We start from the raw sequence: 13,643 nt of genomic DNA on the forward strand, positions 1-13,643 counted from the left end.
TCTCCCTTCTAACGGCATACAAAACGAACCCACCATCACCATTGAAAGCCCTCTTTCCTTCCTCCTCCAGTCTTGAATTCTTCATTCATGTATTGGCTATGTGCTGATGTTCTCAGTCAGGAATGACCACAGCTTTCTTTTGAGGGCTTTCTTCACTCTCCAGGCTGGCCAGCATATTGGGAAAGCCAGAGGTCGAGGGTCCTGTGGAGACCTCACACAGAGGGTTTCCCGAGGCTTTCATTATAAGTTTATATCAGTTTGCTTGGAAACTCTAGCTAGATTGCCCCTGGGTGTTTAGGTTTAGACAGAAATTAGGTAGAATTCTCAGCATTTATGCAGATGGGCCCCTAACTAGGCTTGGCAGCCCTAAGTATGACTTCTAGGTGATTTTAGTTGCTGCTGTGAGCCAGCTTTAAGCAATGAGAATGCTTCCATTGGCAATTAGAATAGGTTCTGCCATTATGGGGCCATTATATAGAACCTGAAGCCAGAATCTGTAAGAACACATATTTTATAGTTCCTTTAAAATGACATCAATTTTGGGGTCAATATTTGAAAGTGAAACAGTTTACTTCATTTTCTTCTTCCACCCAGCTGCTGTCAGCAGTAGCTCAAGCTAGAATTGTAGGACTCACGTGTCCAGTATAGGTGAGACTCCTTTGTCATCTCTGATCGTGTATTTGTTTTTCTCTCCTAAAACAAGATAAATTTTCCTATGTCCAGATGCTTCTTGAAACAATAGCAATATGGCAAGTTGCCTTACTCTGTCATACACAGCCACACTTATCTAGGCTCCCAATGGTTCTGTGCATCTATACACATAAATATAAATAGGCATACATTTCATAGATTCGGACAAGAGTTCCCACTCTCTCATTCTCATTACAGTATTATTAGGGATTTGGGTTGGGGGTGTGTGTGTGTATGTAAGTTTAAAGTACTCTCATACATGTACTGTCATTTAAAAACAACCAATGCAGCCTGACTGTGTTTGGCACCTTGTATACATTACCTTATTAAATCACCTCAGCATCACTGTGAGGTCAGTAGGGTCATGTTCATTTACAGACATGGAAAACAGTCTCTGAGAGTCTCCTGAGAACTCAGTTACTAGGTGTCAGAGCTGGAAACTGGACCCAGGCCTCTGTGACTCCAGATCCTGACTTCTTAGCCATGACTCACTCCGGACTGTTTAATTCTCATGACAATCCAAACCCAAGAATTCAGTGTTACTATAATCCCTATGAATTCACTCATCCTTCATACCAATAAGTTCTGACTGGCAGGTAAAACCAACTAGTGAGGAGTGGTATCAGGCCACCTGACCACCAATTGGACCATTAGGGAAGGTTACTTTATTTTAAACCATAAAGAGAAACATTGCTTCCCTCAAAAATAGTAACCATATGATTTATTTGGTAAGGGCTGTTGATATAGGTTTATTAAGAATAATAACACACAACAGTGTAAAATGTTTGCTCTGTGCCAGACACTATTGTGTTTTACATATGTTAATTCATTTCATCTTTCCAACAACCTTATGAGGAGGTTTCTGTTTTTCCCCATTTTACAGGGGAAAAATGATAAGGAAACAGAAGCACCAGAGGTTAAATAACGTGGCCTGCCAAGATTACACAGCTAGTAAGTGGTAGAGCTGAGATTCAAGTCTGGCCCAGAGTCCTCAGCCTTCGTCACTCTCTTTCACTGGTTGCTTCAGCAGTGAAGTGGCTCTTTACTTTCCCTTGATTATTTTTGCTAATAATGAGAGCAAATTGTTTCAAGCAAGTGGGGGTGCCTAAGTTATTACACTCCTGGTCCAAACATCTGCATTTCCCGTACGTATGTCAAATGAAAGAGACTTTAGCAATCAGTTTTACTGATATTTAAGGCTCATTTTTAGAACAATAGCTAACAAAATAAAAGTATAGCAACACTTTGATGCATTTTTCAAAAATCCTTAACCCCTACTAAATAGGTTCTAGAATATTCTCTCATCTGATGCATAGTCACTGATCAGATTAATCCTCTGTAATTCACCCATCTCTTAAATTGGTGACCAGCGCACCTTCCTCAGGTGTGCCTGTATTGGCCCTGGGCCTGCTGCACATCTGCCCTCTCTCTTCCTCAGCTGCCAGTGTCTTTATAACCATTCAACAAGAAAGTGTTTCCAATTAGCCCAAGGAGAAATCCGGGTTCTGTTCTGCTCTCAGTTCCCACCTGCACAAGCACATTAGAATCTAAAAAGAACACCAGTAAAATTAAACTGCTGCAAGAAGTTGCTGGCTCAAGTGAAATCTATGAACTCCTTTTTGAAATCAGGATAATTTTTCCCTGTTACTTTGCCTTGGTAAGATTCCTTCCCATTCTGATAAGTGCCTTAGCATCTTTTATGAACTGAAATGTTAATTCTCTTTTCTTGAGCAAATAAGACTCTATATAGCTTGCTTCTGCTACGGAGCTGGGAGTTACGAAACTTCTATCAACAGCTGAATCTGTTTGGTAATAAACAAGCTGGCTATCTTTCAGAACATAGCATCAATTTTTTAAAAAGATCTTTAAACAGAAAACACATTTTAAAACATATAAATCTCTCCCAGGGTTATTTTACTTTTTAAGCAAGACAAGGAAAGGGGGGTCATTCCATTCTCAGGAGCTTGTTTCTGCCCATTCACAAGCAACAAAATAGTGTGGGGGAGGCGGCTGCGCCTTTGGTCTTCATTCAGCCTGGGTTTGAATCTTGACTCCACCATTACCATTAATTTTGTCTCTGAGCCTCTACCTCTCCACCTGCAATAGGGATGTTATAGTGCTCTGATTATCTGTGAGCAAAGAGGCCAGTTAGAATTAACCGGGGTAGAAATGATGGCAACAACTTGATTGTAAGATTTCGGTACACTCTGCTCTTTCTAACCCATAATTTGGAAAGAGAACAAATGGTAACTAATAGATAATAATGAGCCTCTTGGGCAGCCAACAGAAGGTTAGTGGTTGTGGAGTATAGGGGAAAAGCTAATGCATTAGAATTAAATGACTTTTAATCTCCCTTTACTACACATTAGCTGAGTTACCCTGGGCAAGTTATTTCATTCCTCTGAGCATTAATTTCCTCTTTTGCAGAATGGAAACAATAACAGCCTTATTATATTTCAGAGCTGTTGCAAGCATCAGAGTAAATAAGGAGGTGTCTTTCGTAAACCAGAGAGTGTGGAGTGGCTGCTGGAGGCCTTGGGGGATGTGTCCTTATTGATGGTCAGTGAAAACACTGAGTGGAGGGGCTCTGGGCCCCACCTCAGGTACCACCCGGGTCTAAACGCCTAGGTTTGTAAGACGTATCTTTGAACGCATCTACGATGAGGTAAATAACATACAGTGTTGATGCAAAGTAGGAGATAAGATACTTTTCTGGGAGAAAAGTTTTCATAAGTTTCTTTAACAGATGAGTTATATACCTGGTTAGGAAATTTTCCTTATACGTGCAACTGAAGAAAGGTGCAAGTTAAGAATTTTATTGGAAACAATGAAAGAACTATTGGAGTAAGAAAGGAAGTGGAGGAAAGGAGTTTGTAATTTGGAGCAGGAGTTCCGCTTGCCATTATTAAACCTAGTAACTCAAGGCTTTGCATTAGGGGAAGAATAACCAGCCATTGTGCTACATGAAAAACATCCAAGCGTTGATTTTCAGAGAGTCTGGGGTTCATCTGGCCCAGCTTTGACTCTGCTGTTTTGAAGGAGGACTCTCACTATCTTTTCCATGTGTGCAAAAGGTTAGGAGCCTTTATAAATGGATCTCTGTTCTTTAAAAAAGGTCTGTGATGACAAATGTGTGCATGGGGTCTGGTTAAGGGGGAATCCCTTTGAAATTCTCATTTCTCATTTCTCTCCACAGCCCAGAGATAGTTACTGGCCACAGTTGGGTATGAAAACTCTTCAGCCTTGCCATGTTCTCTGCCCCCTGAGAGTCATGTTCTGTTTGAAAAGAGCTGAGTAAATGAAGGCTGTTTTTTCACTTGGAATAAGAATATCCTTCTAAAGCAGTAAGGGTTCTGTGAGAGTAACAGGATGCGTATGTGAACTGGCTGCCAATGCTCAGCACTTGGGCCTATGAACTTTGCTGGCAGAAACATGCCTCTAATTCTCAAAGAACGCCCCCCAGTGAACCCCAGAAAGGACCATCACTTAGGTAACAGATGGCCTAGGCACAGCTTCTGGGCTTTGTGGGCCTCTGTACCTTGAAATGTAAGCCACAGAAAGGGGTAGAATAGGTCCTACTTGGTCTTAAGATGGATAGCACTGTGCTGTAGCTCGTTCTGTAAGACCTTGGGCTCCCCAAAATATGGTGGATCCTATCAGTCTGGGCTCACTCTCACCTGTTAGGAGATGGTGAACTTGAGGGCCAATTGCTCCTCTGGTTGGCCAATCCTCTGATTGTTTGTTAGCCCAAACGGAGACATTTTGTACTGTATTTGTAGAAGCGGCATTGCATAATGGGAAGAACACTTAGTGGGAAGCCAGGTGGCCTGGGCTCTGGGACCACCCTGGCCCTAACTAGAAGTGACCTTAAGGAAGCCACTTTACCATGGTTTTCTCATCTGGAAAATGAGGAGGTAATCGAGGTGATGATTGAGACCCCTTCCAGCCCCATCAGTGTAGAACTGAGTGGCACCCAATTCCATCAGGAGACAAGTGATGGGAGAAACAGCCCCAGCCAGTCACACTTGGGCCATGGATGCAGTGGCCCACTGTCTTTCATTGCTCTCAGGAAGAATTCAGTCCTGAGCCCCAAATGAGTAATCAGCAACTAACCAAGTGAGGGAGAGACCAGCTGCCCCTTGATTACTATAATGTTTCTTCCAAACCAGCGTTTGGAGGTCTCTGGGTTCCCATCTCTTATTGTCACCATGGAGTGCTCAGCATCCTCTTGCTGCCTGGACCCTGTGCCTGATTCCTCCCCCTTATCCTGTCTCCTTCCCTCTTCGATTCCTGCCTCCCCCAAGCTATCTCTTTCCCTCTCTTGCCTCTGCTTGGGTTTTTCCACGGTCTGCTTAGTCTGTTGGTAGGGTGGTTAGGAAGGCTATACCCCCAATAGCTGAGGTGCCCCATGCCCCCCCTAAATAAGCCCCACTCAGGCCTTTGAATCCATTTGTTCTGCTGCACACAACTGTTGCCCCCTCATCAACGGAGGGCAGACTGAGACCTAAGCAGCTCTGCCTACAAGTCAGTCACCATGGCAACCAGCATTCCCTCTGTTCTGCTGGGAAGAGAAAATGGCTGTTCCAAAGCAGGGCTCACTGAGTCTCTATTACCCAGCCTGTTTTGTCCAGGCCCCTCTTTCCTGTCAGCTTCACAAAGCTACATGCATTAAACCAAACATCTGTTAGCCTATTGCTCTCAGATTTACTTTACCTAAGAGGACAAGAGGCCAAATTAAGTTGAATCCAAATTTATAAAAGCATCTTTTTTTCTGCCCCCAAACTGTATTTTCCTAAGGAATAGTTATCTGTTCTGAGCAGATAAACAAGGAATTGAATGAACGCAGGAATCCGTGAGATCCATGCACTATATTTTGTCTTATTGGCAGAGTGGAATGACAGAGTGTGTGGATGGATATTCAAATACAAGTTCAGTGCAAGTAGCCAAGGGACAGGGAATTTCCATAGGGCAGGGAACACAGCATTCCAGAGGGTGTCTGACTAATCGGGGTGATGATGTTCAATGCTGGCTGCTGCTATGGAAAGACACGTGTTGCTCCTCTAGTCCTGAGGGAAGGTGAGCACGTGGCATCCCCTGTGTCTAAATCCATTTGGATTGTCACATGGAATCCTTCTCCATAGTATTTAGCCTAGTGGCATGGCTGGTTGGCGGGAGACCCTGTGCAGAGTTCTGGAGTATCAGGCTTCCCTCTTAACACAGCCTTGGGGACACTTCAGATCGATTTCCAAAAATAACTGGTGGGGCTGATATTTCTGTGACTCTCAGAAGTGCTGCAGATTGGAGTAGGACCTCAGCCTTTTCAAAGGGTCAGAAACATTTAGTGCAGACATCTTCCCAGATCTCCCAGGGGACCTGGCACTGATAGAGGAGAGCAGCTCCACAGGGAGTGGTCTGACCATGTGCACTCCTGTATTCAACATGAGGACCATGCATTCTTTGGTGGTGACCAGTTCTTAAAACCCAAACAACCATCTGTGTCCCTTTGCTCTTACAGTGAGGGAGAGACCCCACTTTTGAATGAAAGCCCTTGGTTTCATTCTCAACAATTTGAACGTGTGTTAAAACTGGACTTTGTCTTTTTCAGTTTCTCTGCAGGTGGACATTGTACCTAGCCAAGGGGAAATCAGCGTTGGAGAGTCCAAATTCTTCTTATGCCAAGGCAAGTGCCCCAGGCCACACTACATTTCAGGCCCCACACTCCAGCAGAGGAATAGCCAAAGGTGTTGCTTTCTGCAGGGTCAACAGTGCAACTTGAGAGCCAGGGAAGCTCCCAGGCCCTCTTCCTTCCTTCCTCTCTCAAAGTGAAATGTGTCATCTGGACTTCTTGGTGGTGAAGGAGCTCTAGGGATGTTCCTAGGAAAGTCAGCACAAGTCGCAGAATAGCGAGTCATCTCTGACCCCTGCTCTGTGCACAGCCAGAGTTCTGTAAATGACAATGGAGAACAGAAATGATGCTTCCTCCCAGAACAGGAAAATCTAAGCTCAAAAACTTTCCTGAAAGAAAGTTGAGTACTAGTATTTCTTTTCTGTGAGGACACGTGTTCTGGGTTTCCAGGTCTATTGTGAATTTCAATATTCTGTCCCATTGCCCCACCAGAGCTCTAGGATTTGTCAGACTTCATGTCCTTGTTTTTTCTTTAGAAATTATGCCCCATTTCCATATCTTAGATAATTACCGGGAAATGTCCTGTGGAGGGTAAGACCTCAAATCAGGCTTTGAATTCTCTGTAAGTGACATGACTGGGATTTGGAACATGGGAGAACCAGGAAAGAACTAAGCTGGGTATAAACTAAGACATTTATCAAGCAACTTTTATCAGGGAGGTGCCTTGAAATGCTATTGTGATTTGTGTTGGATAAAGTGGCCTGTGGCTGCTGGATGTGTTCACTCCAGCTTTGCCTTCATTACAGCAATATAAGTGATACGGAGATGCAGCCATGGAGCCCACAGCACATCTTGCAAATAGCGATATGTATTGAAAACACGATGGGCCCTGAAAGGAAGACTGCTTCATTTCCATACTAAGCATCTGTGCAGGGCTGGGTGGTATAGGCCAGGGAAGGCACCATGCAGAGAGGCAGGACAAAGCCACATCACCAAACCCAAGAGCCCTTATTCCAGCTCAGTGTCTAGGGCAGCTAAGTGGCAGCATCTGCCCCTCCAAGGTGCCTGGGGAACAGACAAATGCGTGATTCGGGTTACCTTCTTTACAGCATTTAAGGAGGTGAATTTCTCTGTGTGGCAGGGGGTGCCGAAATGACAGTCGTGCCAGTTTGTGCAGGCAGATGCATGAATTAAATGAGTTGAAGTCTGTACTCCTAGACTAGCCGGTGTCTCATCTTCCACTTAGGAGTCCATAATCTAAGCCTTTGAACACAAGCTGATCAGTTGGCTCAAACCAGCTAAGCACTTGAGCTCTAATCCTAGATATATTAACTCCCTTTGCCCCCACCCATCCCCATTCTGAGAGGCTGTTTGCTCCTAGCTGAGTGCTTGGCACACATTAGGTCCTCAACAAATATCTCTTCTTTTCCCTCGCTAAGGATAGGACCACCATGAGAAATACTGGCACAAGTGGTTGTTGAGTTCTTTCCATATACCGTAAGCGGTGTTATATATATAACAAACACAGAAGCCAGAGTGACACTCTAAGGTAAATGGTCACCCCTCCCTGATCATCCAGCCCAATGATCTCTTGTTCAATAGCTTTTACTGAGTACCCACTGTCATCTTGGTGGGTTTAACTTCTGTGCTTTGAAAATAATCTCTTCCTCTTTAGTGGCAGGGGATGCCAAAGATAAAGACATCTCCTGGTTCTCCCCCAATGGAGAAAAGCTCACCCCGAACCAGCAGCGGATCTCAGTGGTATGGAATGACGACTCTTCTTCCACCCTCACTATCTACAATGCCAACATTGACGATGCCGGCATTTACAAGTGTGTGGTCACTGGCGAGGATGGCAGTGAGTCAGAGGCCACGGTCAATGTGAAGATCTTCCGTAAGAGCCTCCTCCTTCTCATTCTATATCCCTGTCCCCTCCTTTGGCAAAGAAGACACATGGGCAGCAGACAGAGTGAGATGGCAGTAGAGGAACAGCTGAGAGCTTGACAAGGCTTCTGTCCTTTCTTCATCCTAAGTCTTTTCTGAATTGAGCTAAAAGCTCCAATATACTATTAAGTGATTCTTGGCCAACTCAACTCACAACCTGGGTCCATGCTGGTCAAAGCAACTTCCCACTGGCCCCCATTCTCCAAATTCAAACTACGCAGTTTCCAGAAAGCTTTCATGGGTGCCCCTATTCCTTCCTCAAGTGTTCACTGACCATTGTCCAATTCAGGATTCCCCTTTATTTCACTCTCCCCTGATGGTAATGGAGTCCTAAGGCTCAGTGGGGAATGTAGGGGTGAGTATTATTTGAACACTCTGTGCCACTCAGAACAGGCAGATCCAACTGCCACTGAAACCTGGTCTGACAATGGCATCTCATTACCTTGTTATCATGCATCTGTCCCATTGGCCAGTGTAATGGTGGGTGACAATCAATGGAGCAGTATAGATTGCCACATTATTGATTGCCGCTATTGTTTTTTTCTGTTCTATTCTTTAAAATTCTCTCTGCTGTAGGAAAGTTGGGGTTGGAGTACCAGACAGAGTGGGAGACAGAAAAAGGATTGATGACTCCTACTGCTCATTGTAGAATAGGTGTTCTACCAGTTCATTCTACCTATGCATTGTGTCTCAGTGGCACCATCCCACATGGCAAGGGACCCTTGGTAAAGACAGTCCTTACCCTCCATGGATGTTTTACTCACAAAGTGTGATAAATTTGGCACTCAGTGAATAGGTGTTGATTGCCAAACTTTGACGATATATTCCCCTACTTGTGCCAGCTGCTCCACCTGGCATCTTTGACAGAGTACTGGGTGGGATCCTCTCTTGTACCACTATATGTATTGATTAAGAGTTGCCTGCAACTCAAACCCAGGCACTATGGCTCCAGTGAAAAGGGATCTTTGTGGGAGGACCAGTTGTTTTCCCTCACTCTTCTCTTGCTCATTTTCCAGAGAAGCTCATGTTCAAGAATGCACCAACCCCACAGGAGTTCAGGGAGGGGGAGGATGCCGTGATCGTGTGTGATGTGGTCAGCTCCCTACCCCCAACTATCATCTGGAAACACAAAGGTCGAGATGTCATCCTGAAAAAAGATGGTGAGATCTGAATTCCCTGGCAGTTGCCTTTTCTCCTGGGCCACCAAGTCCCCTAGGGTTTCCACCTCTGCAAGCCTCTGAGACACTTCAATCCAAACTCAGATTCCTGTGTCCCAGAATCACATGCAGTTCCCAGGTCCTGAATGTGTGTATGTCTGTAGTTTGTATATTCAGGCACTTGACTTTCTCTCCAAAGAAAAAGACAGGTTTACAATAAACTTTTGCTCTTTGCTCTATGTCAGAGCCAGGGACACATTTTCTTATTTCAGCTCAAAGGCCCATCCCATAAGACTGAAGCTAGGAAAAAGGAAAGGCTGAGTGACTTACCTACAGATACAAGTTCTCTAACTGATCCTTGGATAAACCTACCTCTTGTCTCTTCTAGTCCGATTCATAGTCCTGTCCAACAACTACCTGCAGATTCGGAACATCAAGAAAACTGATGAGGGCACTTACCGCTGTGAGGGCAGGATCCTGGCACGGGGGGAGATCAACTTCAAGGACATTCAGGTCATTGTGAATGGTGAGGATATCTGTTCTTCCTACTTTCTACATCCCTACAGCCTTGGTCCCCCCAAATCATTCTCTTTAACCTCCTCTTTGGTCTATAAAATATAGACCCATCAATATCAGTTGAATGCCCACTACCTCCTACTACCTCCTATTGCCTCTAGCTTGGTTCTTTTTTTTTTTTTTTTTTTTTGTAAATATACTTGCCTTTTGGGTCTCCCTCAACTATAAGGACTTTCAGTGTAAACCTTGAATGTCCTTCATTGTCTTGAGGCACTAGAAACTTTCTGTGCTTAATAATGAATTCTCATTCATCCTTCATTGTCCTTGATGTTACTGTAATTCTGACGTTAGTCTCCTGGTTCAATGTTCAAAGAAAATACTGTAATCAATTCAGGCCTTGGAATAGTCAGAATCATGGTCCATGGGCTTAATAATCTTAATTTGCAATGTCAAATAAACACATCCATGGAATCGATCTGACATTACGAGATGTCTACTGGAAATTATAATGTCAGTACTGAGAAAATAAGTAAACCATGGTCATATTGTTTCGGCTATTGATACATGCTTTTGCCACACTCTCCCCCTCTCATTCCTTTAGTAAAACAGCTTGTGCACAGGGTTGTTTATGACATCCCCAGAGACATGTCACTCTCTGGTGAGCTGGTGCATTTCAAATTGGTGTTGACCATTTAATCACCAGGATCAGGGTTTTCAGCTTTTTCCAGTGTGAAGAGTCTCCTTTTGAACATTAAGTTCAGCCAACCATGATAGTTGTAAGTTGAGTATGCACTGATTGAAAAAATATATAATGATAGCTACTCTAAACTGACTACCATTTTAAAATGGATAAAATGCATTAATATAGCTTCTGAGGCTATATTACTGAAAAACAGTATTATTTTATAGGGGTGGGCAACAATAGGTTAATAATAATGATAATAAATGCAATAATTAATAAATAATATTACAAGAATAAATTGTTTTGTGTACTCATACTACCTATAAACCTACTTCTGCCCAACTGTGTATATTGTTATAAAGCACTAATGCATATTTATTGTTTACAATAATTATTTAGTACCTGCATGAATTTAAATCCCTTACCTTAACTCTATAGCTGCTGGGACTCTTGACCCCCAGCCTATGACCTCTTGACCTAGGGTTCCCTAGAAGTGCTTCTTCACCAGGCCACTGAGTTTTCACAACATCCCTGACAGTCCTTCTTTCCTTTAGTACCACCCACCGTCAAGGCCAGGCAAAGCATAGTGAATGCCACCGCCAACCTCGGCCAGTCTGTCACCCTGGTGTGCGATGCTGAAGGCTTCCCAGAGCCCACCATGAGCTGGACAAAGTAAGACACTGGTTCCTGCCTTTTATCAGGGACTAGCAGAGAAGGGGGCATCATAGGGCCTGCTCCATGCTGGCATTGCAATAGAATGGGAATAGACTGCCTGGAAGTGTTATCAACTCCAGGTGCAGAATGGATGGTTCTCCTCTCTTGTGCATCAGATTCCTTCATCTTCAGTTTGTGGGGCAGAGGGGTATGACCTTGGAGGCCCTCTTTGCTATGTCTGTGGGTGCAGTGTGCAGCCCTGAGACAGAATCAGAGGTTTGGATGGAGGAATCAAAGGTACACGTGGAAATACAATTTGGTGTCCTAACTTTCTGTGAAGTCTGAGCCTTTCCCATGGGCTTAGACTGCATTTTATGGAGACTAACTAAAAATAAATATCTCTGTGGTCAAAATCATGGTACTTTGCATTTCTGCACCCTGTAGGGATGGGGAACAGATAGAGAATGAGGAAGATGAGAAGTACTTCTTCAGTGATGACAGTTCTGAGCTGACCATCAGGAAGGTGGATAAGAACGACGAGGCTGAGTATGTGTGCATCGCTGAGAACAAGGCTGGAGAGCAGGATGCGTCCATCCACCTCAAAGTCTTTGGTAAGGACAGTGGGGGTCAAGGTCTCTAAATTCCTCTTACCCTACACACTCAATCCATCAGCAAGAGCCAGTCCACCCTGCCTCAGAATATGTCCCAAATGCTGCCAATTCTTGGCAGCTCTACTATCTATGCCCCAGTTCAAGCCATCGACCTGCCCACATGCTCCATGACACAGACTCCGAGCCAGTCTCCCTGCCTCCCGTAGGTTCCCTTCAACTCCTCCTACTCACAGTAGCCAGAATGAACTTAAGCGCCACTCCTATGTTTAATGTCCTCCCATGGCCCTGGCCAGATGACTCAGTTGGTTGGAGTGTCATCCCATACACCAAAAGGTTGCAGGTTCAATTCCCGGTCAGGGCACATACCTAGGCTGTGAGTTCAATCCCCAGTCAAGGCTCATACAGGAGGCAATTGATCGGTGTTTCTCTATCCCCCTTTCTTTCTCTAAAAATAATAAACTTATCCTCAGGTAAGGATTATAAATAAATAAATAAATAAATAAATAAATAAATAAATAAATCCTCCCATGGCTTCCTATTGCAGCCAGGATAAAATCTAGACCCCCTACTACCATGGCCTACATCACTAAACCTGAGCTAGCTCACCTTCTTTCCTGACCTCATCTTTCTTCCACTTTGTTCTACATTTAAAACTCTCCAACCCCTCAGGCCTCCTTTCTGTCCCTCGGACACACCAGGCTTGTTCCCTGCGTCAGGAACGTTGCACTTGATGTCTCTCCCACTTGGAATATTATTCCCCCAGATCTGCTCTTAGCTGGTTTCTTCTCTCAGATCTCAACTCTACTGCCTTCTCCATGAATCCTCTCTGTACTGCCCTGCCTACTGCAGCACCCTCGTCACCACCCACCCGCCTACCTCCACTAATCTCTTCCATTAATCTTACTGTATCATCTTCATTGCACTTTTCAATACCTGAACTGACCTAATTTACATATTTGTTTTGGGGATTGTTTGTTTCTCACCTCCACTAAGAGTGTAGACTCCAAGATGGCAGTGTGCCGGCTATCACATACATTGCCTTATCTCTGGCCCTCCAAACACTGCCAGACTCATCATGGGTCCTTGGTAAATATTATTGACCAGTGCCTCTGTTTCCCTTTGCTTCCTTCCCTGGCCTATGTGAAACAGTGCCATAAAAGTCATGAAAAGAGCCCCCACATCTCTGCTCACTTTGTCTCTATAAACTCAGTTAACTGTCATTCATTTAGAATTAAAATGCATTTTGATCTGATCTTGGAAAAAGAATTTGTGGTGGACAAATGTTTAACCTAGTGGCTCTCAACTCTCTGCTGATCTTTTTAAAAACCATAGATGCTCAGCATCACTAGCCATCAGAGAGATGCAAATTAAAACCACAATGAGGTACCATCTCACACCAGTCAGAGTGGCCAACATAAACAAATCCACAAACAAATGTTGGAGAGGATGTGGAGAAGAGGGAACCCTAATACATTGTTGGTGGGAATGCAGACTGGTGAGGCCACTGTGGAAAACAGTATGGAATTTCCTCAGAAAACTAAAAACGGAACTGCCCTTTGACCCAGCAATTCCGCTGCTGGGATTATACCCTAAGAACCCTGAAACACCAATACAAAAGAACCTATGCACCCCAATGTTCATAGCAGCACAATTTACAATAGCCAAGTACTGGAAGCAACCTAAGTGCCCATCAGCAAATGAGTGGATCCAAAAACTGTGGTATATTTACACAATGGAATTCTACGCAGCAGAGCGAAAGAAGG

At 44.1% G+C, this 13,643-nt stretch overlaps 1 protein-coding gene across 12 annotated transcripts in view; it reads left to right on the forward strand.

Moving 5' to 3' along the window:
* The window catches only part of NCAM1 (neural cell adhesion molecule 1), a 337,891-nt gene that overhangs the window by 264,507 nt on the left and 59,741 nt on the right, over positions 1 to 13,643 (forward strand). For all 12 annotated transcript variants that reach the window (XM_053924129.2, XM_045204020.3, XM_053924127.2 and 9 more), the window contains exons 2-7: positions 6,296 to 6,370; positions 7,992 to 8,210; positions 9,277 to 9,420; positions 9,806 to 9,943; positions 11,170 to 11,287; positions 11,714 to 11,880. In XM_053924129.2, the coding sequence (XP_053780104.1) occupies positions 6,296 to 6,370; positions 7,992 to 8,210; positions 9,277 to 9,420; positions 9,806 to 9,943; positions 11,170 to 11,287; positions 11,714 to 11,880 (861 nt within the window). The remainder of the gene's footprint in view (positions 1 to 6,295; positions 6,371 to 7,991; positions 8,211 to 9,276; positions 9,421 to 9,805; positions 9,944 to 11,169; positions 11,288 to 11,713; positions 11,881 to 13,643) is intronic.

The sequence above is a fragment of the Desmodus rotundus genome, chromosome 5, assembly GCF_022682495.2.
Source record: "Desmodus rotundus isolate HL8 chromosome 5, HLdesRot8A.1, whole genome shotgun sequence".
Classification (NCBI taxonomy): domain Eukaryota; kingdom Metazoa; phylum Chordata; class Mammalia; order Chiroptera; family Phyllostomidae; genus Desmodus; species Desmodus rotundus.